The sequence below is a fragment of the Dipodomys merriami genome, unplaced genomic scaffold, assembly GCF_024711535.1.
Source record: "Dipodomys merriami isolate MVZ:Mamm:240054 unplaced genomic scaffold, mDipMer1.0.p SCAF_29, whole genome shotgun sequence".
In the NCBI taxonomy this organism is placed as follows: domain Eukaryota; kingdom Metazoa; phylum Chordata; class Mammalia; order Rodentia; family Heteromyidae; genus Dipodomys; species Dipodomys merriami.
The window spans coordinates 2,090,298-2,117,388 of NW_027204381.1; the positions used below are offsets into that span (position 1 = coordinate 2,090,298).

A 27,091-nucleotide genomic window follows, 5' to 3' on the forward strand; every position below is an offset into this window, starting at 1 on the left:
TTGTACATGAGTAAAGTCTTGGTTTTCCTTTTCTTTCTTTTCCCCCCATTGGTACCAGGGTTTTATCTCCTGGCTTCAGGCTTGTTAGTTGGAACTCTACCACCTGAGTCATGCTTCCAGACTGGCTTTTGCTGGTTAATTTGAAGATGGAGCCTCATAGACTTTCAATGCTTGCCTTAAAGCACAATATCTAGATATCTGCCTCTTGAGTAGCTTTCCCTCCCTCCCTCCCTCCCTCCCTCCCTTCCTCCCTCCCTCCCTTCCTCCCTTCCTCCCTTCCTTCCTTCCTTCCTTCCTTCCTTCCTTCCTTCCTTCCTTCCTTCCTTCCTTCCTTCCTTCCTTCTTTCCTTCCTTCCTTCCCTTTTTTGCATTTTGATGCTGTTCTGGGGCTGGGCTTGAACTCAGGGACTGGGTTCTGACCCTTAGCTTTTTTGCTCAAGGCTAGTACTCTACCACTTGAATCATAGCTCCACTTCTGGGAGGGAGGGAGGGAGGGAGGGAGGGAGTTTGTGTGTGTGTGTGTGTGTGTGTGTGTGTGTGTGTGTGTGTCTGATGGTGTGTGTCTGATGGTGTGTGTGTGTGTGTGTGTCTGATGGTGTGTGTCTGATGGTGTGTGTGTGTGTGTGTGTGTGTGTGTGTGTGTCTTTCCTGTCCAAGCTGACTTTGAACTGTGATCCTCAGATTTCAGACTCCTGAGTAGCCCTAGCTACTGATAAGGGGTAAGCCACTGGTTCCCAGCTTGCTTTTCTTTCTTTTTCTCTAGATAGGCTCTTGCTATGTCTCCTACGCTAACTTGTGCTCAGAATCTCCCTCCCACAGCTTCTGCAGTGCTAGGATTATAGGTGTGTGATACCTCACTTTGTTTTATCTATGAATGTCTTACCAGATCTTGGTTTGTCTTAGCTTATGAGGCTTGTTTGTTGCTATATTTTCTAGAAAGGAAAGCATACAGAGACTTGGAGGATTGTGTTTTTTGTTACTGGTTTTTACATGGGAAACCTGACTTTATTTTCTTAGCATCTTTGAAACACCTGTCTATCAATATCTATATCTCTGAATCTCTTTACGGTGGTTTGGTAGGGCATGAGAGAAATGACTCGGTGACTGGCTTGTCAATTAAACAATAATCTGTATTGGAAATCTGGAATCAATTTAATGACTCCCCACTGTGTCTTTTAAACAATTGCCACAAGTAATGCAAATGTCTTGTTCTTTTTACCAAAAGGATCTACTTCCAAAAAGCGTACTTTTTTTTTTTTTTTTTTTTTGCCGAGTGACAATGATGAGATTGTGTTGTATTAGAACAGAGCTGAGAGTAAGAGAGAGAGGGAAGAGAGAGAGGGAAGAGAGAGAGGGAAGAGAAAGAGAGAGAATCTTAGCTACAGACTATCATTATCCCATTTGGAAACTGAGGCAGCTGTGAGGGAGTTTGCAGTGTGGAAGCCAGAGAAGAGAGATTTATAGTTTCTACCGGATACAACAGTCAATAAATGCTCTGTGAACCTGACAGTGTTTGCAAGCTATCAAGTCTTGCTTTTATTTACTTTTTCCTCTTGTCTTAACTTACTGCCATTATAGACAACATTTCAGAGGAGAAAAGCAACTTTTCCTTTTGCTCTGAATTACTCTCTCCAAAAATGTGCTTGCAACATCTAATCCCTGCCCCCCCCCCCCCCCCCCCCCCGCCCCAAGGCGGATCCTTCTTTTTCCAATCAGATTCTTCTGCCACTTCTTCCCAGTGGTCCACAGTGTGAATTGTGGCCTGGGACCCTTTGCCAGTTGTCTCTGTCACCCTTGTGTACTGTATTTACTGGAGTACTTGGGTTGAGAATGGGACACAAGAGGAAATCAGAATGTGGAATGAAGCTGTTAGTGTAATTTTTTAAAAATCATCTGACTCTCTAGACTGCTCACAAATAACCTAGAATTTAACGTGGAGTTGACACAGATACCCAATTATTTTGACAACAGAGGTAGACTACATCACCTTAATCAGTTACACCCACAACAAATTAAAAACTGCATTCTATTAGCAACATGCATAGGAAAAAATATTTTGCTACAAGTTACCCCAATATAGTACTTCTTCAAGGAACTCATGCAAACAATTACTTTTCAAATAGGAGTAAAAAACACTGCCCTTATGTAACTATAATATGCGACAAAATAAGATCAGACTAACATCATTTTGACCATTATATCAGGTATTTGCCATCCCATAAAAATCACAAAATGTATTCTTTTGCTTTCTATGTGGCTAAAAGAAGTGAAAGCAAAGACTTTCAAAGTAGTGTCTCCCCAAGTTTTTGCTTTGATATTTTATACTGGTTCTTTCTTTCTTTCTTTCTTTCTTTCTTTCTTTCTTTCTTTCTTTCTTTCTTTCTTTCTTTCTTTCTTTCTTTCTCTTTCCTTCCTTCCTCCCTCCCTCTTTCTCTCTCTCCTTCCTCTCTCTCCTTCCTTCCTTCCTTCCTTCTTCCCTCCTTCCCTCCCTTCCTCCCTCCCTTCCTTCCTTCCTTCCTTCCTTCCTTCCTAACTATGTCACATTTTTATATTCATTTATTATATATTACCACATATTTTATGTCTATTCACATATCCACTTATCACCATCTACATTTTTTTTTGTTGGTCCTGGCTTGAACTCAGGGCCTAGGTGCTGTTCCTGAGCTTTTATGCTCAAGGCTAGCACTCTACCACTTTGAGCCACAGCACCACTTCCAGTTCTCTGGAGATAAGTCTCATGGACTTTCTTGCCCAGGCTGGCTTTGAACCACCATCTTCAGATCTCAGCCTCCCGAGTAGCTAGGATTACAAGTGTGAGCCACCAGTGCTCAGCTCATCATCTACATTTTAATGTCTCTTTCTACTTCATTCCACCATCTCTCAGCAGAGCTACTAACCAACAGTTACAATCTCAAGATATGACATACAGTGCTGTTCAGTGCACACTCTGGTCACACCTCTTCTGTGTTGTGACTTGCTAAGAAGAGGCTAGTTCAAATGTCCTGTGGGTTTTCTTGCACCTTACCCTTCTTCCCAGTTACCCAGCTCTGACTGTGTGATGGTCCTGTGTTAGAAATGCTAATGGGCTCTTTCTTCACTGAGACTCTGCCTCAAGACTGACCTAGTTTGCCTGCCCACTGTCAGTTTGTATGCCCCAGGCTCCCAAGGGTGAGGCAGCTGTGAGCAGACCAACAAAAGCCATCAGCACTGCCAACTTTCTTCCCTTAGGCTGCGGAGTCTGGGAAGAGCAGTGACATAACCCGAAGTTTGATTTCTAAATATAAAGAAAGTCCTGGTGATCACTAAAATCATTCCAGTGGTATAAGGATATGTGTTTCTCTACAGGCATGCCACACACCATGCACATCTCTACATCCTGATGTCTTGGCAGAATTAAATAACTTATTAGAAGGAAGGAGGAAATGCTAGGATAATTGTACTATAGAGTGATAGGTAAAATATGTTTAATTCATAGTTAAATGAAAACAATAAGGCTTTTTAATGTCATTGATATCAGTGCTCTGATTGTATGCTTTTTGTTTTTTGTTTTTTTGTCGATTGTGGGGCTTGAACTCTGGGCCTGGGCGCTGTCCCTGAGCCCTTCAGCTCAAGGCCAGCGCTCTACCACTTGAGCCACAGCACCACGTCCGGTTTTCTAGTGGTTAATTGGAGATAAGAGTCTCACGACTTCTGCCCGGGCTGGCTTTGAACCTTGATCCTTAGGTCTCAGCCTCCTCAGTAGCTAGGATTACAAGTGTGAGCCACCGCTTGATTGTATGTTTTTGTTTTCCCTTTTCTCCTCTTCCCCCTTCCCCCCCCCCACACACACACAGGAAAACTGATAGTTTTAATTTAGTAATCTGTCTCCTAAGTGTATTTCTTGTCCTTTTGGATTAGATTACAGTTAGTAAAAGATCAGATTATATGCAGACCATTCTTGAGTTTTCCTCTCCTCTCTCTCCTCCCCTCCCCTCCCCTCTCCACGTGTCCACATTCCAGTCCTGGGCCTTGATCTCTGAGCCTGGGCACTTTCCTTCCCCCAGCTTTTTTTTTTTTTTTTTTTTTTTTTGCTCAGGGCTAGAGCTCTACCACTTTGAGCCACAGTGCCACTTTCAGTTTTTGTTGTTTTGTTTTGCTGGTTAATTGGAGGTAAGAGTCTCATAGACTTTCTTGCCCAGACTGGCTTTGAGCTGCAGTTCTCAGGTCTCAGGCTCCTGAGTAGCTAGGATAACACGTTTGAGTCACCAGCACCTATTGGCACTCCTTGCCTTCGAGGAGGTCGGAGCTGTGGAGCTGAGTGATCCACTCTGCAGAGGGTGGAGATGAATTCTGCACATTTCACCCTCTGAGACTGAAGAGTCCAATGACTTGTTCTTCTCTGTGTCCTGGGATAATCAGAGTTTCAGCCGCTGGTCAGCAACAACCAAATGCCCAGCGCTCTCCAGTTGGCATCCGAGTGACAGTGCTCTTATTTACACCAAACAAAGACTATGAAATGCATCTCATTACTTCCCCGTCAGCACATTTCTTACTGCCCAAGTGCCAAGTTTGCTTCAATTTATTTAGAATCAAAACATAATGGATTTCATGCCAAATTCTTTGGCCTACTTTCTGGAGCTTTCCAGTGAGTGGTTGAGAGACCATATCGCAGAGCCGTGATGCTTGGGGTCTAGTGATAAGACAGGTTCCCCTTTATTTTGAAAGCTGGGATTTTCCTTTCCTTTATGAATTACGGTTTTCAACGTGTCAGAGGGTTCAGATGATGCTCAACAATCTGAGTTGTGTTTATAAGTGGTGCCTTTCTTATTTTCCCTGTGTGTTGCCCTCTGTAGCTTCGCTCATCTTACTTGCGTTGGCCAACATTAGAGCTGTATCTGTTGTTTAGGCGTTCACTTTGCATCCTGACAAGTGATTGGAGGTGATGGGTCATCCGTTTACAAATTAGCATTTGGTAAGATAGATGAAGATGCACTGTACCCACAAATTGATAGGCTGAATTGCAAACCCCTTTGGACACTTAAAGGTAATACAACTTTAAACGAATTAGCATGTAGGTTAGTGCATTTAGGGTTGACAGCTTGTTTATTTTGCCATTTGTTTGTGAAGTAAAAGTTTTCCTTCCCTTGTTCCTAGACTCTTTTTTTGGGTACCACTTTACTGCAGCTCCTCAAATACAGAAAACAGTAAAGTCCTTGGAAATATTCAAATAATGGCTGCAAGAATTTACAAAAATATGTTTTTATTGGGAGGGAAGGGAAAGTAGGGGAAAAACAAAGGGGGGGTAACAATGCTCGATAGGAAAGGTACTACCTTACTCATGTAACCGTAACCCCTCTGTACGATATCTTTACAATAAAAAATATTAAACATTTTTTTAAAATTTGAAAGCAAAGCAATAACATTAAAAAATGAAAAAATATGTTGTTATTCTCTGTAAGTACTTGTACAAAGGAGTTGCCATTTGACAAGGCAGTTTATGAATACAACACGTCTTGATCAATGTCAACCCTTTCATCATTCTTTTTAAAAATATACTGTTAGGGGCTGAGAAGGTGGCTCAGTGGTAGAGCGCTTGCCTTGCATGCATGAGGCCCTGGGTTCGATTCCTCAGCACCACATAAGCAGAAAAAAAAAGCCAGAAGTGGCGCTATAGCTCAAGTGGTAGAGCGCTAGCCTTGAGCTGAAGAGCTGAGAGACAGCGCCCAGGCCCAGAGTTCAGGCCCCACGACCGGACCCCCCAAAATAAAAATCTACTGTTATTGTAAAGGTGATGTACAGAGGAGTCAGTTACAGATTCCTAAGTCAGGTCATGAGTACATTTCTTTTTGAGCAATATCTCCCCTTCCCTCACTCTCTCCCAGTTTTTCCCTCCCATCTCCACCCACAAGTTGCATAGCTCATTTTCCACATAGTGTCTAGTGAGTTCCATGCTACATTTGTTCACCCTTTGTCCCACCTTTTCTGTGCTTCTCCCAGCCCTGCTCCTATGAATATCCTTTGGTCTCACTGTGTGAATGTCTAGAGGATTGCATAATTTATCAAGTCCCCGTGTATTTTTTAAATCCCTCCCAATCCGACCTCTTTCCTCAATTTTCTTGTGTAGGCTGTGCATTGAATTTTGTTTTTTCTTTTCTTCTGTGCTGGTTTTGGGGCTTGAACTCGTAGGTCCTGAGCGTTTGTGCTCAAGGTTAGTGTTCTACTACTTGAGCCACAGCCCCACTTTTGGCTTTTTTAAGTGCTTAATTGGAGATTAGGGTCTCATGGACTTTCCCGCCTGGGCTGGCTTTGAACTTTGATCCTGGGATCTGAGCCTCCTGAGAAGCGAGGCTTGCAGGTAGGTGTGAGCCACTAGCACCCAGCATGCATTCAATTTTATGACTGATTTCTCTCCCCACTTCTTGTCTTCATTCATCTACCCCGCTCCTGTTGACTCCAACCCCACACTTTGAGTACCTGGTGGTTATTTTGCTGGACTGTGAATTAGTCTTTCTAAGGAATTACGTTAGTTGAGTTTTCCTCTGATTCTACCATATTTCAGCTAATAGGTTTGTGTATGTGTGCATGCCAGCTAGAAGGGTTTACTTCTAGATTCCATATATGAAGGAAAGACTGCATCATTTGTCTTTCTGGGCCTGGCTTACTTCACTTAAAGGCCAAAGGTTATTTCCTTCCACTAAGTCCATTGCTGTCCAATAGTGTACCCAAGAGATGAGAAGCCACCACTTGACTTTGTAGCACTTGCTAATTGGCACCTTTGGACAAGGATGCCTGTCTGGCTGTAGGTGTCCTAGTCATTAGCTATATTCAGCTTAGTATGATTTAATAATTCTTAACTGCTTCGCCTTCAAGAGAAGCATGCCTAGATGTATCAGATCCCACATACTTGGTAATATTGTATAACCTTATAAAATATAAGATCGATCTATCTATCTATCTATCTATCTATCTATCTATCTATCTATCTATCTATCTATCTATCTATCTATCTATCTGAGAAACATCCAGACATCCAGGAAACTCTTATTTTTTAAAACAGGAAATTGAAGTTCAGGAAAATAAATGTTTATTCACAAAAACCACAGGTAGCTAGGAGTTAATCCCTTTCAACTGTATTCTGGGTGCTGGGGAGAATGGAGTCATGAATTGCAGTTTAGAGGCCATTAGGAGCTTGGCTTTTGGAGGCAGTCAGACTAGATTGAATTTGAATCAGAACGTTTCCGATTCTTACTACCAAAGTGACTTAAGTGTTTTAAGCTTGTCTGGATTTTAGTTGATCGAGTTAGGAACTTGGGATCGCAGTTCTTCCTCTTCTGAGGGGTTGCTGTGAGGATCAGGTAGCATGACGTGTGGGATGTGTTGGGCCCAGTGTTTGACAGTCAGCCCCCCAGACACTGTTGGAGGCTGGTCCAGTGTTTGGCTCAGACACTGATTCTTATTTCACTATGTATACAGTCAGTGTTGTGCCATCTGTGAGGTTCAGAGACTTGAGCAATGTTCCCCCTGATTGCCTCAGGATATAGTGTGATCCATTTTATTTTTCTTCCCCAGCAAGTGTTCTCTAAGCAGTACCATCTTGTCTCATGGTTAGAAATATTGTTCAATGGATCCAAATTGCCTGAGAAAATGAGCAGTAGAATGATACATCTCCTCAAATCTTCCCATTCAAACACAAGCAGCCACAAACAGGACTGTCTAAACTATAACAACAGCTACAAATATGGGAAAACAATATGATAACCTTATGTTCATATCATGACATATTTTTGTTTTTTAAAAATGGAAAGGATGAATTTGACTTAAGTACTTGGGAACATTCTCCAATGAACACAAAAGAGAAGTAAGTTGTACTAGGAGGCTGTGAGCGGAATTGCTCAGCAGACCTAAATCCTTGGCTGGTGCTTTCAACCCTGTAACTTAGGCAAAACAGCTCAGTCTCTCTGATTCCCAGTTATTGTTTCTGTGAAATGTGGTTAATGAAATCTGAGACTCAGGGAGTTGTCACGAATGTGAATGTGTAATGGGTGGAGAAACAAAAGGGACTTAGCCGGTGTGAAATGTTTTGAGAACTAAAGATTGCATTACTATTCTCTGTGATTCTTTGAAAATATCCAGAATAGCTGGGTGACTTGAATGTGATCTTGTGTGAAGTTAGGGGAAGGACTTTAAAATAAGTAACCCTGCAAAATGATTCTTCAAGGAGGTATGCTTTCAGCTTAAATTAGTATTGATGGTATTGAGTCTTGTATCAAATTGCAATTTAGTGTCAACTTTTAGAAAAGCATTAACGTAAAACAACACACAAGGGAGAATACTTGGAAAGCAAACACACTTTGTAGAGGAAGACTTAATTATCATATTGATTCTACGTTAAGTATATTCAGTTTCAATCAATAATTATAGTGATAGTAATTACCAGGTGTTTTACTCTTTTGTGTATATGTCTAATCAGACAAAGTTTATTGGTTGGAATCCCCTATGGGTCAGTTAGTATAATGTTAGCTCTCAACTTCTGTTCTCAGCAGATTGCTGGAATGTCTACTCATCCTCCCCAGGAAAATACAGGTTGGGTGAAGTCTTGAACCAACCATTGTAAGTAGAAGTTCAGTGATATTATAATACATTTATTACCCCCCCCCCAAATGCTAGCATTTTTGAATTTTTAACTTATTTATCTGGACTGAGTTTTGCTTATTAGTAAACTTGTATGTGGGTCACTTAAAATATGATTCCAGCTTTTCTGGAAGTTTTTCATCCTTGCACAAAGTGAGGTTAAGAATACCCAGAGATGGTAGTTGAATTTGTTCTGACTCTGTTTACCCCTGCTTCACATTGCAGCCTGGGCTTGCAATCACTGCTGAGAGCTGTGAACCCTCAACAAGGATTTTCTAGATGGGAGAAAGTGGAGACATCCCCACTTCCCCCTACCTCCCTCCACCCCCTGCCTCAAATTTCTTACTCCCAGGTGAAGAGACTGTTGGCTTATTTTATAGAAAGGTCACTAGCACAGCTGGACTTGAAATACAGAGGTCCTGACTCTAAGTTCTATATTTAATTTTGTCTTTTTAAAATTTTATTTTTAGTTTACATGTTTTAAGTTTAGTCAGAGGCTGGGAAAATGAATATTATGCCTGGATAAATCTCACGGGGACTGCTCCAGCTGGCTTTGAACTGTGATCCTCAGATCTCAGCCTCCTGAGTAGCTAGGATTATAGACGTGAGCCACTTATTTCTTTGAATTGTTTAATTAGCAAGGTCGGACCATTGGTGACTGCAGGCATAATTATGAATACGTTTTTGTTTAAGTTTTGGAATTTTCCAAAGGGTTTCTTTTTGTGGAGGTGGTATTAGGATTTGAATTCAGGGCCTTGTGCTTGCTAGACAGATGTTCTACCACGTGACCCATACACCCAATCACAGTTATTTTTTTGAACAGGTCTCACATTTATTCTTGGGCCAGCCTGGACCTCAACCCTCCTGTTTCATGTAGCTGGGATGGCAGGTATACACTACCATGCCAAGTTTTTTTGTTGGTTGAAATGAGAGTCTTGTGAATTTTTTTTTCTTGGACTGGTTTTGGAGTACAATCCTCCAGATCTCTACCTTCTGAGTAGCTGTGATTACAGGTATGACCTATCATACCCAACTGGCACAGGCTGGCTCAGTACTCAATGTTCTTATGTTATTAATCTTATTTACCCAAACCTCACAGGTGAGGCTCAGAACATCAACATATTATAGAGACTCTCATCCATACCATCATTTACCTTAGAAAGGATTGAGGGTTGAGATTGTGTGATTTCTGGTCTTTTGTCAGTACTGAAGTTTGAACTCAGTATTCCAAGCTTGATGGTTGAGTTGTTGAGGAAAAGGAGATAGGGCTCCTCCTTAGTACTATCTGAGATTGGGGCAAAAAAGGGATGAATGAAAGAGAATATACAATGAATTGTTTGGAAGTACCTGTTTTGGGAGTTTAGATGGTGGTGGTAGAGATTTGGCCTATGGAAAGACAGTATAAAACCAGGTGCCAGTGGGCTGGCTTATGCCTGTAATCTTATCTTCTCTTGAGGCTGAGATCTGAGGATCATGAATTAAAGCCAGCCCTGGCAGGAAAATCTATGAGACTGTTGTCTCCAATTAACTGCCAAAAATCCAGAAGTGGAGCTGTGGCTCAGGTGGTCGAGTGCTAGTTTTGCACAGAAAAGCTCAGAAAGGGCACCCAGGCCCTGAGTTCAAGGCCTAGGACTGGTACATATACAAAAAAGGCAGTATGAAGATACTGGGTGCCCTGGGCAGAGGTAAGCCAGGGGAGGAGAGGAAATGGAGAAAGGGGAAGAGGATGTGCAATGAAGGTGTCTCTTTCTATAGGATCTTATGCAACATCTTCCTTCTTAACAGAAATTTGATTTAAAGACGTGTGTTTTCTCTAGGAACGAGCAGTTAACGTGAATACACATAGTTGTTTAATTTTGTGTGAACGTTAAAAAGTACTTTCTTATTGAAGACAGTTTCCTAGGGGAGGAAATGTTCTCTGTGTGTCAAACCTACGTAAGGTTTGAATGGATCATGCCATCTCTTCAACTTTGGTTCCTCCTCCTCCTCCTCCTCCTCCTCCTCCTCTTCCTCTGCCTCCTCCTCCTCTGCCTCCTCTTCCTTCTCCTTCCTCTTTCTCTCCCTCTCCCTCTTCTTCTCCCCCTCCCTTTCCCTCTCCTTCTTCCTTCTTTTTTGGTGATACTGGGGTTTGAACTCAGGGCATTGTGATTGTCTGCATTGGGATAGGGTCTAGTGTTTTATGCTTAGACCGGCTTGTCTCACGATCTTAGGAAATTTCCTGTATGGATGGGATGACAGGCATACGCTGCTGCACCCAGATTTTTAGTGGCTGAGATAGTCTCATGAATGTTTTTCCCAGGCGAACTTGAAATTTCCAGTCTCTTCCTTCCAATCTCCTTCCCCTGAATAGCTAGGCTTATAGGCAGGAATCATTACACCCAGCCCAAGGTTGGTTCCTTTCCATTCAGATAGTGATCATGTTAGTCTGCCTATTTCACTGGATTGGTATAAGATCTATTAGGATAACTTGTATTAAAAACGTACACTGTGAAGAACTCAGATAAAAGCCATGAAGTGTTTATTTTGTGCAATTCAGGTCGGAGGTGATAGGATTGGATTCTGGAGCCAGATTATTTGGGTTGCAAGTCTTGGCTTTGATTCTTTTTGCCCATTTGAAATGGGGACCTAAGCCTTTTCAGTCTAAGTCTTCTTATCCATAAAAAACAAAATAAAGCCGGGCGCTAGTAGCTCACGCCTGTAATTCTAGCTACCCAGGAGGCTGAGATCTGAGGATTGCAGTTCAAAGGCAGCCTGGGCAGGAAAGTCCATGAGACTCTTATCTCCAATAAACCACTAGAAAACCGGAAGTGGCGCTGTGGCTCAAATGGTAGAGTGCTCACCTTGAGCTGAAAAGCGCAGGGAAGCTGAAGATTGCCCAAGCCCAGAGTTCAAGCCCCATGAACGACCAAAAAAACAAAAACAAAAATGAAAAAACAAAACCAAAATAATAGCATTTACCTCATAGACCAAAGAAGCTAATATATATATATATACACACATATATATACAATGAGCTTAACACATACAGAAAAATTCATATATTGATGCTTTAAGCAGTATATATAAGTATAATTCTATATTCATCCAACAAACTCATGTTTGATTTTAAGCCACTAGTGACAGATAAATGAGACTATGTCTGAATTCAGCAATTACTAGTACACATCATTGGGCTGGTAGTGTCTCAGGGTTAGAATGCCCGATTAGCAAGTGTGAGGCCCCAAGTTCAAACCCCAGGACTGCTAAGGAAAAAAGATCAAGCCTGCCTCAGTAGCATCTTTCTCTTGCTATCTGGGCAATGAGCTACTCGGACCATTGCTGATCTGGTCAGATAAGGGGCAGACAGCACTGACTGTGTTCAGATTATGTCTCAAGGAAGCAATTCAATACTGAGTCTACATTTGAGACATCTGGGTCCCCCAGACCAATTGGATTTGAAAATGGGGGTGGGGTGGCACTCAGGTGTTAGACTGTAATACCCAGGCCCACTTGAAAATGACTGGCTTAGAATATTAGTATGCAGTGTATATTCACACTTTTTAGTTTCAAACGAGGACAAGTAATTGTATCATGTTGAAATAAGTAAAACAATAGGACTATTTACGGATGTTTCTTTGAAAACAAACCTGTTGTTTCCACTAAATCTGTATCTGCTATGTGTGTGTGTTTGTGTGTCTGTGTGTGTTACTAAGCAGAAATGAAAAAGTTTACATCAAATGATCACTGCTCTTATTATTAGCACAATAAAGGCTGCAAATATCAAATACGAGTAGGGATTTAGAGGATGTAAAAACCGTGGAATTGATCATCCAGGGCATCGGCTGGGATGGGGCCACACAGAGCCAGACTCTGCATTTCGTAGCATATTCACTGTGCCTGTGTGGCACACACAGCGGGCCCACGCCTGTAATCTTAGTTACTCAGGAGGCTGAGATGTGAGGATGAAGGTTGGAAGCCATCCTGAGCAGGAAAGGCTGTGAGACTCTTCTCTCCAATTAACCATCAAAAAGGCAGAAATAAAAAGGACCCTCAAGGACAGTGCCCAAGCAGAAAGGGAAGGAGGGAAGGAAGGATGGAAGGGAGGGAGCAGGGTGGGAAGGAAGGGAAGGAAGGAGAAGGAAGGAAGGAAAGAAGGAGGCAGGAAAGGAAGAAAGGGAGAGAAGAAAGAAAGGGAGGGAAAAGAAGGAAGAAAGGAAAAAGAAAGACGAAAGACCAATGGACCTTCTTCTTTGGACACAAAGAACAGAGCAGGAGAGATAGGTGGTCCTTTAATTTTATAGGCCTATCCTAGAGGCTCTAAGAGACGAGGAGGAGGAGGGAGACAGACTCTACCATGACTATCCTAAAAAGAAGAACCAGAGAAGTCTATCATTCCCCTCTGCTTCCTCCTATGCTACGCATGGTGGCCTAGTATGGTCCCAACTCAACACAAAGACGCATGCACAGGAACAGAGAAAGCAGGAAAGAGAGAGCAACCATCTGTGTCTTGTACCAGGGCTCACACGGAGGGTTCCAGAAGCCTTCCATCCTGTGGCAATGAGAAGCCGGCTTCCTCCATGACTCTTATAACCAGCCCCATGGTTGACCTCACAGATGGAATGCCAGGCTTAGGAAAGGTCTCGGGATCCACACAACCAAGTCATGAAGCCAGCCCAGCATAGACAGAGACAGGATCACAGAAGAGTGTGAGCGGCCGCCGTTCCCAGCAGCCGGACCCATTGGCTCAGACAGGCCTGTGAAGTCCTCCACAGGCCCTGCCCTGCCTATCTGTAGCAGATGGCGTGGGAATCAGGCAAGAGGCAGCGGCAAGTGTGTGCGTGCGGCAAGTGTGTGCGTGCACACACGTGCATGCATGTGGCGTGAAACAGTTGTCATTGCACAGGGCACATGTTCATCTCAGTTCTACAGAGAAGTGGAGGTGGGGTGGGGAGGTTTGGCTTCCTGTGCTGTTTTTCTGTTTTGGTTTGTTTTGTTCTTTGATGTGCTGGAGTTGATACTGTCTTATTACGAGAAGCAGTGCACTTAGGCTTAGAAATAGTGGTAGCTCCATTGTGGGTTTTTTGTTTTGTTGTGTGTATTAGACTAGTTGCCTGGGTTTTCCTATCTAAATCTTAGACTCCTCAACTAGATTTTGAAACTCATAAGGAAATAATGGTTTTCTGCTGATTAGTGTCATAACAATCATTTAACATTTGGACAAAGACTCTGCTGAATTTCAGTTAATTTGCATAAAAACAATGTATTATGTGAGGAATCATTTTTTTCAACAGCGATCAAAAGTACACTGAGTAAAGTCATTTAGTTTGTAATTCAAGAGCTTTATGTATTTGTGTGTGTGTGTGTGTGTGTGTGTGTGTGTGTGTTGTGTGTGTGTGTGTGTGTGTGTGTGTGTGTGTATGTGTGTTTGCTTGCCTGCCAGTACTGAGGCTTGAACTTGGGGCTTGAATGCTGTCCCTTAGCTTTTTTCAGGCTGATGCTCTTCCACTTGAGCAGCCCCCGCTTCTGGCTTTCTGTTGGTTAATTGGAGAAAAGAGTCTCACAGACTTGTCTGCCCAGGCTGGCTTCGAACCTTCATCCCCAGATCTCAATCTCCTGAGTAGCTATGATTGTAGGCATGTGCTACTCGTGCCCATCTAGAGCTTGAGTTTTGAACTCAGTTTGATCCGCAGCCATTTTGTTTTTCTGAATTCCTTCTTCAGGACAAGAACAGAGAGACGTGTCTGCGGGGGGGGATACTGCCTGTCGTGGGGTCAGCCAAGGAGCTATGTTGTCAAAGGAGCAGATGAAAGAGCCAGGTTCTTCAAAGCCCTCACTTCCCCACGGTCTGCATTGCCTTGCATTACTGGATCATTGGAGAACTAGACAGGACTCACCCCTGCAGGAGGATTGGGCCTATTTGTGGGTCTTCATGCCCTGAGATTATGGAAGATGACTGACACTGATAAAGCTGTGGTTCCAGGCCATCAGACACAAGTCAAGGAAGACTGGAAAGAACCCATGATGATATATTATGGAGCCCCATAAGATATAGTGTGGAAGCTAGCCTTGGCTGGCAGGAGATACTATATTGTTAGCCCATGTGCTTGACTTTGGGGGCTCCCCTGGCCTGAGTATGATAGAGGATCTATATCAATGCAGTGCCAACTTCAAGCTCAGTCCCCTGTGCTTAAGGAACATTTCCTTTAAATATATTTGTAAACTACACACTTAACCCTGTCTGAGTGTGGAAGTCATTGCTTCCCACAAGAAGGAAGTTCCTTTTCAGAGCTTTGCTCCTTTCACAAACATGCGCTTTGTCATGACTGGGAAAAGTCTAGTCTCGGGAAGAAAATGTCCTTTAGGAAAAAAAAAAGACATTTGTACACAGGTCATCCCAGGCTCCAGTGGCCCTGTGCATCTTAGTTTCTGCTTTCTTTAGAAAGCCTGTGTTTTGTGTCCAGAGCGAGTGGGAAGGAGTTGCTCGCTCCTTGGCACCTTGGCGGAGGTGTTCGCTTAGAGCTGTTAGAGGGAGTTAGCTTAGCTTGGGACTGCCAGGGGAGCCAGGGATGGAAAGGACTTCACTTGGGCTACCCTGGGCTGGATGTGTGCCACACCGACTGTGCCCATGTCATCTTCTTCATTGTTTTCTTGGTTCAGGGTTGCCATTTCTTTACTCTGCTTTGACAGAATGAGATGTCATTCATCCTTTGAAGCAGGTATAAATAGGCCAATCATGGTCCAGGTAAATGCCTGGGTCGAAAACAAGACCCTAGCAAGTGCAAGGCCCTGAGTTCAAGGGAAAAAATGGCAATCACTCTAAAGGACTTGAGGCTCAGAATTTATCTTTATCAACTGCATCTTAGTTAGAACTTTTCTACTTTTTAGAGGGACTACATTGGAGTAATTGATTAGTTAAAGCTCATGAGATCATCAAGCTGTGGCAGTGTGTCAAACGTCGAAGGATGTGTATTATATTCACATTTCCCTACAACTCTTCCTGGGTTATAATGAACCAATGTTTAGTGTACTCTTTTGATGGCTTTTCCCAACTTGGTGGACAACAGGGGTTTTATTATTTAAGATAGTTGCTTTCTTGCTCTTGGGAAATCGGTCAGTTCTTATCATGACTTCTCACTGAAAAATCTGTGTTCTGGGTTGTTTGTGCTCCATTTATGGCTAAGTTTAAAACCCCAAGTCTCAGCCCTGCTGCCTGAATAAGTCTAAAAACCATTTCTTGATCGAAAATTTTAAAAAAACTATCTTGAACCATCATGAGATGGGCTAGATTATACAAGTCAGTCATGAGCTACTTAAGGGGGGAGGGGTGGTTGAAGACAAATAGGAGACATCAGAGGAAACAATTTCTTTGATACCAAGAAAGTCAGGCTGATTGCTCTTTGAGGCTGTGGGATCTGGACCCCCTGCTTCTGGTCCTACCTGAATCTCTCTATTGGTCATCTCTGATGTCAATTAACAATCCTGGGCGGGATCATCTGACAGAAAGCCTACTCGAAAGTTGAGGGAGTTAGGGCTTGGCTCAGGTGGTCAAGTGCCAGCCAACGAGTGAAAACATCAGACCAAAAAAAAAAAAAAGAAAGTTGATTACTTTAACTCAATTTACTTTTGCCTTTCAGATCCTTCTTGAATGTTTTGCTAAAAGCTAAAACCTCAGTCGGTCATTTCCTGACCCAGATTGTACATACCGGTCATGAAGACCCATCACCTGTGTGTCTGTTGTACATTCTTGCCCTCTGCTCCTCCAGGCTACCTGGCAGCCGATGGGTTTTTCATTGACCTTAGCAGCTGCTTCAGAAAAATGAAAAAAAGTTTAAAAAGCCAGGAAATCCTGCCAAAGTGCACATTGGGAAAGTTTGGGCCAATTGCAGAGTGTTTCATTAGTTGCTCTGGAGAAAATGCCTGGCCTGGTGCAAAAGGGGTGAAAATTCTCGGAGAGAATTCAGAAGCTCCCTGCCGGCCAGCGTGGGAATGACGCTGTTTTGCTGATCTCTCTATTCTTGTTTTATCCCATAGCCTCAGACCATACAGCAGACTCTCAAAAGGACGCTGCAGTATTATGAGCATCAAGTGATTGGGTGAGTAGAAAATGGATTTTGGTCATTAAGGGAGACAAATTAGAGTGAATTTCCTCAAACACAGCTGGGGATCGTGTGGTTATTCTGGTGTCCTGAGCCTCCTTTTCACATTGGCAGAGTTCTCAAAGTGTGGGGTGGGGACAAAGGTGGGTCCCTTGGAGTGCTTCCCTTTGGTTTATGAATTCTTGTGTGTGTGTTTGCACACACATGTGAGAACATGCACCAGTCAGTCCTGGGCCTTGAACGCAGGGCCTGGGTGCTGTCTCTGAGGTTTTTCCCTCAACACTTTGAACCACAGCTCCACTTCTAGCTCTTTGGTAGTTAATTGGTGATAAGAGTCTCACAGACTTCACTGAAGGGCCGGCTTTAAACTGTGATTCCCAGATCTCAGCCTCCTGAGTAAACTAGGATCACAGGCATGAGCCACAGTTGCCTGAATGAATTTGATTCTATTAAGTGACATCCCCTTTTGATATTGTTTTCCTCTCCCTTTTTGCTTTCTGTCCTTTCAAATATCAAGATTGAATCTCATGATTTTGCCTCATGATGGTTATAAGGGTTATCAGTCTTATTGGGGGGGCTATGAATGGGAGTCTGTAGTCATATAGAATTCAATTATAATAACACTTCAAGGATTATTACTAATGGAGCTACAGTCTTGTGCTGCTACTATTTTCTTCATTTTCCCCCTATTTCTCCAAGTGCTTATCATAGAGTGTGAAGTCAGATTTAATGTCCAAAGATGAGAAGTCAAAGTCTTATCAGCGCATAGAACTTTGTGTGTATGTCTATGTGTGTGATCATGGGGCTCAAACTCAGGGTTTTGTGCTGAGGAGTTTTGTACTCAAGGCTGGTACTCTACTACTTGGGCCATGCTTCCATTTCCCACTTTTTTGCTGGTTGGTTGGAGATAGGAGTCTCTCAAATGTTCCTGCCACAGGGCTGGTTTTGAACCTTGATCTTCAGATCAAGTCTCTTAAGGCACATAGCTCATAGCTTAAGCGCACATAGAATTTTCAATAAGTAACTTTATTTCTTTTGTAAAATGTGATGATGGTGTTGATGATGATGATAATGATAACTCAGTGGAGGTTTACATATCATGACTAAATACGCTAATTTCAATGAAAGTACTTTGGGCTGATTCTAGTAGAAAATGGTGGACACATATAAAAGGCCTAAAGTTACTTTCTTGAATAACGTAGCTATAAAGATTAAATTCATTGACATTGAAGTCCATTTTAAAAAATTCACCTTGTTAGTGTTTTTTATGTGCATTTGTCTTTGTGGGGAATCAAGGTTCAAATTCTGGCTTGTCCTGAAATATCAAGAATCATTTTATACTCTGGGTAAGTCTTTGCCATGGACATCAGGAGCATGGTTTAGGCTATGGCAATGTGACATGATTGGTGGTTGTTTTTTTCATTTTTAAACAAAATTAAAGGGAAGGAAACCAATGGAAAGATAATTCCAGTACCTAGTACAATGCCACATAACTGTAAGTGCTTGATGATTATGTTAATTGTCATTTCAAAGGGAATTGCTTTGAAACTTTGTCAGGCTAATTCTCAAGAGTGCAGTACTAGCAAAAACATACTATTTAAACTCATGAGATGGCTTTTAGTTTGAGGCCATTAGTGATTTCAAACGGTTTATCCTAATGGAGCTAAAGAATGTCAAATTAATCTTTCCCCACACATTCTAAAATAAAACTTAATCACTCTCATTGAGTTTGCTACTTTGAAAAGTATGGTGTATAGATCGCAGTAGATAATACACTTAGAGCTATTCCTACTGTGGGGACCCTCTGGCCTATTAACAAAATAAGACCCTCGAAATCACCCTGCCAAGGCAATGGTAGGCAGGACTCAAAATTCAATAAATATGGGAGCTTTTTCATAGGAATATAAACACCAATACTAGCCATTATCACTTCCCAAATATCCCTTGACAAAAAATGTTCTCCATCTGATATATTCAATACTGAATATTTGTTTGCTCTTATATTCACTCTTGTTGCCATTCATAATATTTTTAGGACAGCACCTGTCATTCAACTTAAATCATTTTTCTGGGGTTATGAACATTCTTTCTACTTTGAGATCCAATAACTAACGATATAGTCTTATCTGTGAATTAAACTAAGTCTTCAAGGGCAATTGGGACTCCTTTTCTTTTTCCTTTTGTCAGTACTGGGGTTTGAACCTGGGATCTCATGTTTGCTACACAGGTGCTTTGCCACTTGAGCCAGAACCCCAGCCCCTTTGGGCTATTGTTTATTTCTTGGAGAGAGTATTGCATTTTTTTTTCTTGGAGCTAGTTCCAACTACTCTCTTCCTGTGCCTCTTTGTAGCTAGGATTACAGGCGTAAACTACACACCTGATTTGTTGGTTGAGGGAAGGTCTTGCTGTTTTCTCTGGCTGGCTTTAAAATGAGAGCCTCTTGATCTCTGCCCCCCAAGTAGCTGGGATTATACAGGTGTGTGTCATCACATTGCATTATAGTGGATGACCGAAATAAATAGATAACCAAACTGTATCATGATAATTAGCAGAGAGGCTGCCTCAACTTTGCTGCTTTCTGTGTAGACATGCTCTATGGCAGTTTTTGTTCTGGAAGTTTCTTTCCTGGTTTTGCTCATGGCAAGCACAGCAAAAAGAGTAGGGTAATTTGACTCTAGTATAAGGAGGTATCTCCATGTCCCATTGGATCCAGATAGGCCTATGAGCATATTTTTGGGTGTTGGCTAACTTCCTGGGGTCTAGGAACCTTCATTCACTGCTTTTATTTGCATTGGCTCTGCTTTCTATGTCTCTTTAAAAACTGAAAAAGCAGAGCAACTAATGTCACTAACACCTCAACTAAAAGGTGTTCACACCTATATGTTTTTCCTCTGAAGAAAAGACAATTTAAGGCTTTTTAATCTCCGTGATAAGGAATGTGTTTCCTTACAGTTAGGGGATTTCAGGCAATGGAGGGTAAGTGCTGATAAACATGATTTGTCTTATTTGTAGAGGTGTGTGTGTGTGTGGGGGGGATGAGTGTGAAGCAGATGTTTTCCTATTTCTGACATTGGGTTTTGCCTAAGGCCTGTCTTAAAACAGTTCATCTTAGGTATTGTATAGAGTCAGGACAGGTAACAGAGTAACTAAGCTAGCCCTCCTCTTTTTTTTATTTAACAAATTTTATTGTAAAGGTAAGGTATGGAGGGGTTGTAGCCCTTCTCTTTTTGAATTTCTTAATTTACACCCTTCAACCATGGGCCTTCCCTAGTTTTCATTCCTTTCCCCAAACTTGCCCTTAGATCCAATTTCTCTGTCAGAGATCTAGCATAGTGTTCTAAGCTTCTAAGCTATTCAAAGGCTCCCCGAGAGAGGATTGGGAGGGAGTAAAATAACCTCTCTGCCTCATCTTCATTGTCTTTAAACATTCATTCTACTCCTTAATTTATGCACTTATTCATTTATGTATTCACAGAGATCACTTGCATCGGGGAATAGAGTCCTAGAATCATTTATTCATGCTCTGTGATCCATCTCCTCATCTCTACGGGGCTCTTCATCTCTCATGGAGTTGTAAAATTCATAGTTGTGGTACTGCCACCTTCCCGCCACCTTTTTTTTTTTTTTTTTTTTGCAAGTCCTGAGGCTTGAACTGGGGGCATGGGCTCTGTCCCTGAGCTTCTTTGGCTCAAGGTTAGCACTCTATCACTTGAGCCACAGTGGCACTTCTGGCTTTTTTCTGAGTAGTTTGTTGGAGATGAGAGTCTCATGGACTTTCCTGCCTGGGCTGGCTTCAACCACGAACCTCAGATCTTGGTCTCCTGAGTAGCTAGGATTACAGGCCTGAGCCACCAGCACCCGACAAGAGCTTTTAGTTACCTTTGTTTTCCATGTAGCCTTAATATGCTACCTTTGTGTGTGAGACTGATCTTATAGTACACAAGGTTGTGGTGTGTAGCACATTGGTGCCAACGTTGGCATCTTGTTCGTGTAGCTGTCTTCATCCCTTAACTAAAGACAAGAAAAGGTGCAGGTTATTTTTTGGTTTGTTAGACTGTACTAGTGTTTGAACTCAAGGTCTCACACTTGCTTGGGTTGACTTGGTTGGTGATGTGCTACTATTTGAAACACAGCTCTAGCACAGCTTTTAGCTGGTTAGTCTCAGACTTTTCTGCCCAAGCTACCTTCTAACTCTGATAGTTAGAGCTGGGTGCCAGTGACTCATGCTTTTTAATTCTAGCCGTTCAGGAGGCTGAATTCTGAGGATCATGTTTGGTACCTGACTATTTGACACTGTAGTTTTGAACTTATTGTCTTTCTCTTTATCTGCTTGCTTTCTTTTCTCTCTTTTTCTTGGCTGTCCAGAATTTAGTTGTTTAACTTCAGTAGCTGGACATAGCTAGTTCGTATTACAGCTATTTTTCTCCTTGCTAATTACTTTCACTTTTGATTATTTGTTTTCAATCTCAATTTTTGTCCTCTGAGTGCCTGACTTCTCTACTCACATTTACATTGCCTGATTCCTATTGGCCTGTGGTACATGACTGTGCTACTGTGACAGAACAGTGTAGATGGATTTCCTTAGTAAGCAGCCTTGGGAAACACATGATAATCAGTATTGCTGAGATCTCTTGCTCATCCATTAGCTAACTTAACCAATACAGCTTAAAGAATGCGAATCTGGACTCTGCCTCATCGTTGTGTTAGGAACTGGGTGTGGGCTTGGTGGTGCATATCTATGATCCCAGCACACCTGAGAAGAGGAAGGGAAGATTGTGAGTTCCAGGCCAGCCTGGGCTACATAGCAAGACCCTGGTCTCAAAACCATCAAGAAGAAGAAAATGAGAGTAGTGTTTCCTGTAGTCATTTGAAATTATATTCTACCACTCTGATTATCACTGTGGGTTCAATGTTTGTTTTACACAGCCAACCTTCTGTTCTCCTTTTCCCTTTGACAATGCATGAGGAATTAAACCAAAATAATCCCAATAGAATATCGGAAGTGCAATTAAGAGTGGGCGAGACCTGGTTAGTTTGGAAACAAACTTCAGATATATTGCTTAGGCTCCCATGATCAGATTTTTTTTGGCTGTAAATTGACTTCTCTTCCATCTATTTACAGTAAAGAACTATATATTTTTTGAACAATAACAAGTTAGACTGGTACATTATCCGCTGCTTAACTGTGTTTGAAGAAATATTGCTGAGTATACTACCTGCGTTATTTAATTCTATGCAGGCAGTTGATAGGTCAATTGCAGTGAGCTCACATTATAGATAAGGACAGGGAGGATGGCAGCAAAAATAAATGTTATACAAGGTCTTGGAAAGGTATGTTTTCTTACGAGGCATTTTAAAGTGTAATTACTCTCAAAGTGTAGATAGCCACAGGTTATGTATGCTTGGTTAGATGTATGAGTGCATTTGCAAATACTTCCAAAAATGTCTCCATCTGCTGATTTTTACTTTCCTCTTAGTTATAGGGATGCTGAGAAGAACTTCCACAATATCTCTAACAGATGCTCCTATTCGGACCATTCCAACAAAGAGGAAGTTGAAGACGTCTCAGGAATTCTCCAGTGTACCGCGAATATACTCGGTATTTTAACTATGTGTGTGTCTGGTTGGCAGAGGATGGGAAAGAGGGGAGGGGAAGAGGAAGGGCATCAGCGGTTTATTTTCTGTTTGGGTGATTTGAAGAGCTCTGGCAAATGGAGATGCAATCCTTGTCTTCACATACTTTAACTCTGCTCAAGACTTTTGAGCGCAAGTTACTATGCTTGCCATTTTCCTGCAGATGGAAAAAAAGCAACAACATTCTAACAGAAATATTTACTTTCCTAGCTGTTCATCTGTGAGTGCTCTTTGCTTCTTATTATCTGAATTTCTTTGGCCCTAACTCTGAGCTGAAAAGATCTCAGTTGCCTCTTAAAGTCATACCCTGTTATTTCTGGGAGACCCTGGGTTAAAGCTGAACTTGTGATGGATTCTACAGTTCAGAGGTCACTTTCTTGACCATCATTGAAATTTCTACTGAATTGCCCTGCCTGGGTCTGGAGAAATGTGCATATTGGAGACACAAGTAGGCATCTTCTAGTTTTTGTTTTTGTTTTGGATGGTTCCAACAAGGTGGAAAGTACTGTTCTAAATGGCACTGGATTCTGCAACCTTAAGACAACTGAGCCATCCTGTGGTACTATCTGAAGGTCTTGGGGTGGGAGAGCTGTACTGAATTCCATGCAGCATTGATTCTCATGTGCCTTCCAGGACAGAAACTATAGAAAGCCATCTCAATTTTAGGATAATGTAGCAGGAATACTTTCTGCCCTAGTACCTCACAGCTTTTCTGTTTAAAAAAGCACCTCTTTGTTTGCAGTTCTTTTGGGGATCTTCCTTTTTTTTTTGTCCTGACTCTGATAGGAGTCCAGGGGTGCTGGTGTAGGTGGGAGCGTGGCAGTTCTGAGTGGTTGGCTCTGTACAGAAAGCAGTGTCACGTGACCTTCAGATCAGGTGATGGGTGGCAGGGTTTATTTTCCTGTATGGAAAATACTTTTCTCTGGAGATATCAAGTCCTTTCTACCAATAAGTGCTAGGTGAGCTCAACCCATCCATCTCCAGAGTGGTCTAAGTCTGTGATTTCCACTTATCTTTGGAGAGCGTCGGTAGAAAACTGAAGGATTGAAATGAATGACTTCTTTCATCTACTTCTTAACCTCATACTGGGTTGCCCTAGAGCCTGGAAACCTGTTTGCTTGTTTCTGCACTTAAGTCTTTCTCATGCTTTAGTTACCACCCCAAAGACTGGAAGACCTCAGTCAGAAAATAGCACACTCGTAAATGTTTTTCTTCCCAAAAGGACCATTTCTGACTGCTTGGTGCAAATTTTACAGGATTTGGGGTTGAAACTTGAGTTTGGGCTCACCAGAGTGGTTCATGCTTCTCTTTTTAGGAGTTTAGAAAATGGTTGTGTCTATTTTCCTGTGTTTTCAAATTAGGAATATCAAATGTAGTCTGCTTCTTGCCTTCTAGTCATCTCTTTCAGTTGCCCTGGTAATGTAGCCCATTGCTCTAATGGGGCCTTTAGCTTTAGCTGGGGAAAAGACGATGTGAACGAAATCAGCTATAAGCAAGGCCTTTCCTGCTGGAAGGTTTTAGCGTTAAAGTTATTGCATTATTTGCTTCATAATGCCTTTTGCTTACTGAAATGATCTAACTCTAGCCACCTGAGAAATACAAACTTATTTTTAAAAAGCTACAATATGGGGCTGGGAAGTTGGCTCAGTGGTAGAGCGCTTGCCTTGCATGTCTGAGGCCCTGGGTTCGATTCCTGAGCACCACATAAGCAAAAAGAAAAAAGCCGGAAGTGGTGCTGTAGCTCAAGTGGTAGAGCGCTAGCCTTGAGCTGAAGAGCTGAGGGACAGCGCCCAGGCCCAGAGTTCAGGCCCACGACTGGATTAAAAAAAAAAAAAAAAAAAAAAAAAGCTACAATATGAAATGTCTGTTTCTAGTTAATATTAGATAGTGAAAACTGTGTTTATATTTCTGTAAAGCATGACATTTGGCATTCTTGTGGAAAGTGCCATAGTTGAATGGTTTGATGAACTAGGTTTTCAAGGATCTATATTATGTTGCTGCAGAAATCTTGCTGCTTGGCCCCAGTGCTTGGTGTTAAGTGGTATAGGACAGGGGAGAAAGGGAATGAGAATTAAGAACCACACTCTCTTCTTTGCCATCGTGAGTTAAAATAGAAACGTAGTTATGACTGTTTCAGTTTCAACAAGTTTTGATGCTATTAAGAGGGATGTGGGTGTTTGCGTTAGAGAGCTGCAAGAGTTATGGGATGGGGGAGGTAACATCGGAAAAGAACATTGATCATAGGTCACAGATCAGGCAGACTGAACGTATTTCCCAACAGAAGCTTTGTTATTTTTACTGTGTATCTGCTAAGTATTGCATGACACCTTTGTTTATCCTGTGCTGGTTAAGCGCATTTTTCTCTCCCAGTAATCAAGAAGGGCATGAATCGGGAAAGGACATTGGTTAACAGTTTCTCTATTTCGAAGGTTTCTCTCAGGTTTAATGTTTAAGGTTTCAATGTTTTGTCTTCTTAAAAAAGTTAACACATTTAAAGTCAGGACAGAACCATGCTATCAAGGGATTGCTTTGTTTGGAAAGCTCTAGAGTGGCTGAAGGAGGCACTGATCTTTGGGCCTCACACCTGCCAGTGTTTTCTGAAATGCTGTGAAATTGTAGCTTGTTATTTATTTATTTATTTTTAAAAAAGGACCACAGATTCTGAAGTCTAGCTGCCTGCCATCAAACTTGCAGTGTTGTTTATTTATTTTTATTTTTATGTTTATTTTTTATTTATTTTTTTTTTTTGGGTCCGGTCATGGGGCCTGAACTCTGGGCCTGAGCGCTGTCCCTCAGCTCTTCAGCTCAAGGCTAACGCTCTTCCACTTGAGCCACAGTGCCACTTCCGGCTTTTTTCTTTATGTGGTGCTGAGGAATCGAACCCAGGGCCTCAGGCATGCAAGGCAAGCGCTCTACCACTGAGCCACCTTCCCAGCCCCTTATGTTTATTTTTAATCAGTAACAGTGGATAGTATATACATCTTCATGTACATACTTGTTCTTTCTTCGTGAATTTTGGATGTCCACTTAGGAGCCTTCTCGTTGGAAAGATCTGAACAAGTCTTGGGTCAGTGTCTTACTTCATACATGTCTTTTCCCCAGTGTTATTCTGGCAACAGATAGAAGTCCAAGAGGGGCTGATTAAAATGAGGGGAACCAAACTCAATTCTACAATGGTGCCTTTCCTCAGTTCTTGCTCAACTTTCTTTTCTGATGGGCTGAGGATATTTAGTGGTCAAGTGCCACGTTTATCTTTTTGTTTTTTTGAATGATCAAATCTTTGATAGAAAATGGCTTAATATTGTCATATAACCCATTTACATGCTCCCATCTACATTATAACATCACTAGATTACCTATAATGTTGGATAAAAGCTGCAGAAATATCAGAACTTTTCAATAGCAATAATTAGAGAAGACACGTTTCTCTTTTTGAATCCTGCCAGCCAGGGCAAATTGCCTGGCTAGATAGGTATCTTAAGAGATAGGGTTTGAAAGACAAGGTGAGGCTGAGGATCTGTCCAAGGGAACTAAAGACAAAGACAGGCCAGTGCCAAGTGATCCTCTTGGATCCTGGACCAGGGGAAAATTTGCATGTTTTTGGGACATTACATGAAATACGAATATAAACTGAGTATTAGAGGATAGCATTGTATGAAAAAGCACTGACACACTTAGGGGTGTGTGTGTGTGTGTGTGTGTGTGTGTGTGTGTGTGTGTGTGTGTGTGTGTGTGTGTGTGTGTGTGTGTGTGTGTGTGTGTGTGTGTGTGTGTGTGTGTGTGTGTGTGTGTGTGTGTGTGTGTGTGTGTGTGTGTGTGTGTGTGTGTGTGTGTGTGTGTGTGTGTGTACACAATAAGAGAGAAGAGAAAGAGGAAGGAAAGGAGGAGAAAACCAGAGAAAGAAAAAAAATGGGGCTTTTTTTTTTTTTTTTTTACAAATTGGTGAAACTTGGAAAAGGAATATGGGAATTAAAAAAAAAATTCCTGCAACTTATCTCTGTGGGATACAGTTAAACTTAAAAATAGATTATAAGTCCCAATGTACTTTTGATTCTATCAGGTTGTAGTCTCAATTAAAAAAAGTGAAGCAACACTGTAGAAAACTAAAATAGCAAAATAGGTTTGTGATTTGGCAGTCTACTTGTATACTTACGTGCCTTTTGCTTTTCTTAGCGTCTATAATCGGTGTCTAGATCAGATCCCATTGGATAGGGTTGAAAGCGTGAGAGACATCAAGTTTTATGGTTCACTTGTGACTTGATGTAGTGATGTGACAGACATCAAGCTTTGTGGTTCACTTGTGACTTGATTTAGTGATGTGGATCATGGAAATGAGATTGATGTAGTGGTGATGATTCTACCATTTTCCTAATATTCTATCAGAAGAGCCGGTTGGCTCATCCATGTTCTAGACTATATATTTTTTTCAACTTAGAAAATTCTGTGTCCAGCTAGGCACTGGTGGCTCAGGCCTGTAATTCTAGCTACTCAGGAGGCTGAAATCTGAGGATCATGATTTGAAGCAAGCTGAGGCAGGAAAGTCTGTAAGATTCTTACCTCCAATAAACTACTCAGAAAAAGCCAGAAGTAGTGCTGTGGCTCAGGTGGTAGAGCACTAGCTTTGTGCACAAAGAGGCCCAGTGCCCTAAATTCAAGCCCCAGGACCAGGGAAAAGAAAAGAAAAAGAAAAAGCTGTGTAATAATGAATATACATACATCAGAATAAAATAAAAATAAAATGGTAGACAACCTCTGTTGCCTAAGTTTTC

General features: G+C 41.8%; 1 protein-coding gene across 1 annotated transcript in view; it reads left to right on the forward strand.

Moving 5' to 3' along the window:
• The window catches only part of LOC138838819 (guanylate cyclase soluble subunit alpha-2-like), a 204,258-nt gene that overhangs the window by 12,066 nt on the left and 165,101 nt on the right, over positions 1-27,091 (forward strand). Inside the window, exons 2-3 of the mRNA XM_070038178.1 lie at positions 16,624-16,685; positions 22,166-22,287. Of these exons, the coding sequence (XP_069894279.1) occupies positions 16,624-16,685; positions 22,166-22,287 (184 nt within the window). The remainder of the gene's footprint in view (positions 1-16,623; positions 16,686-22,165; positions 22,288-27,091) is intronic.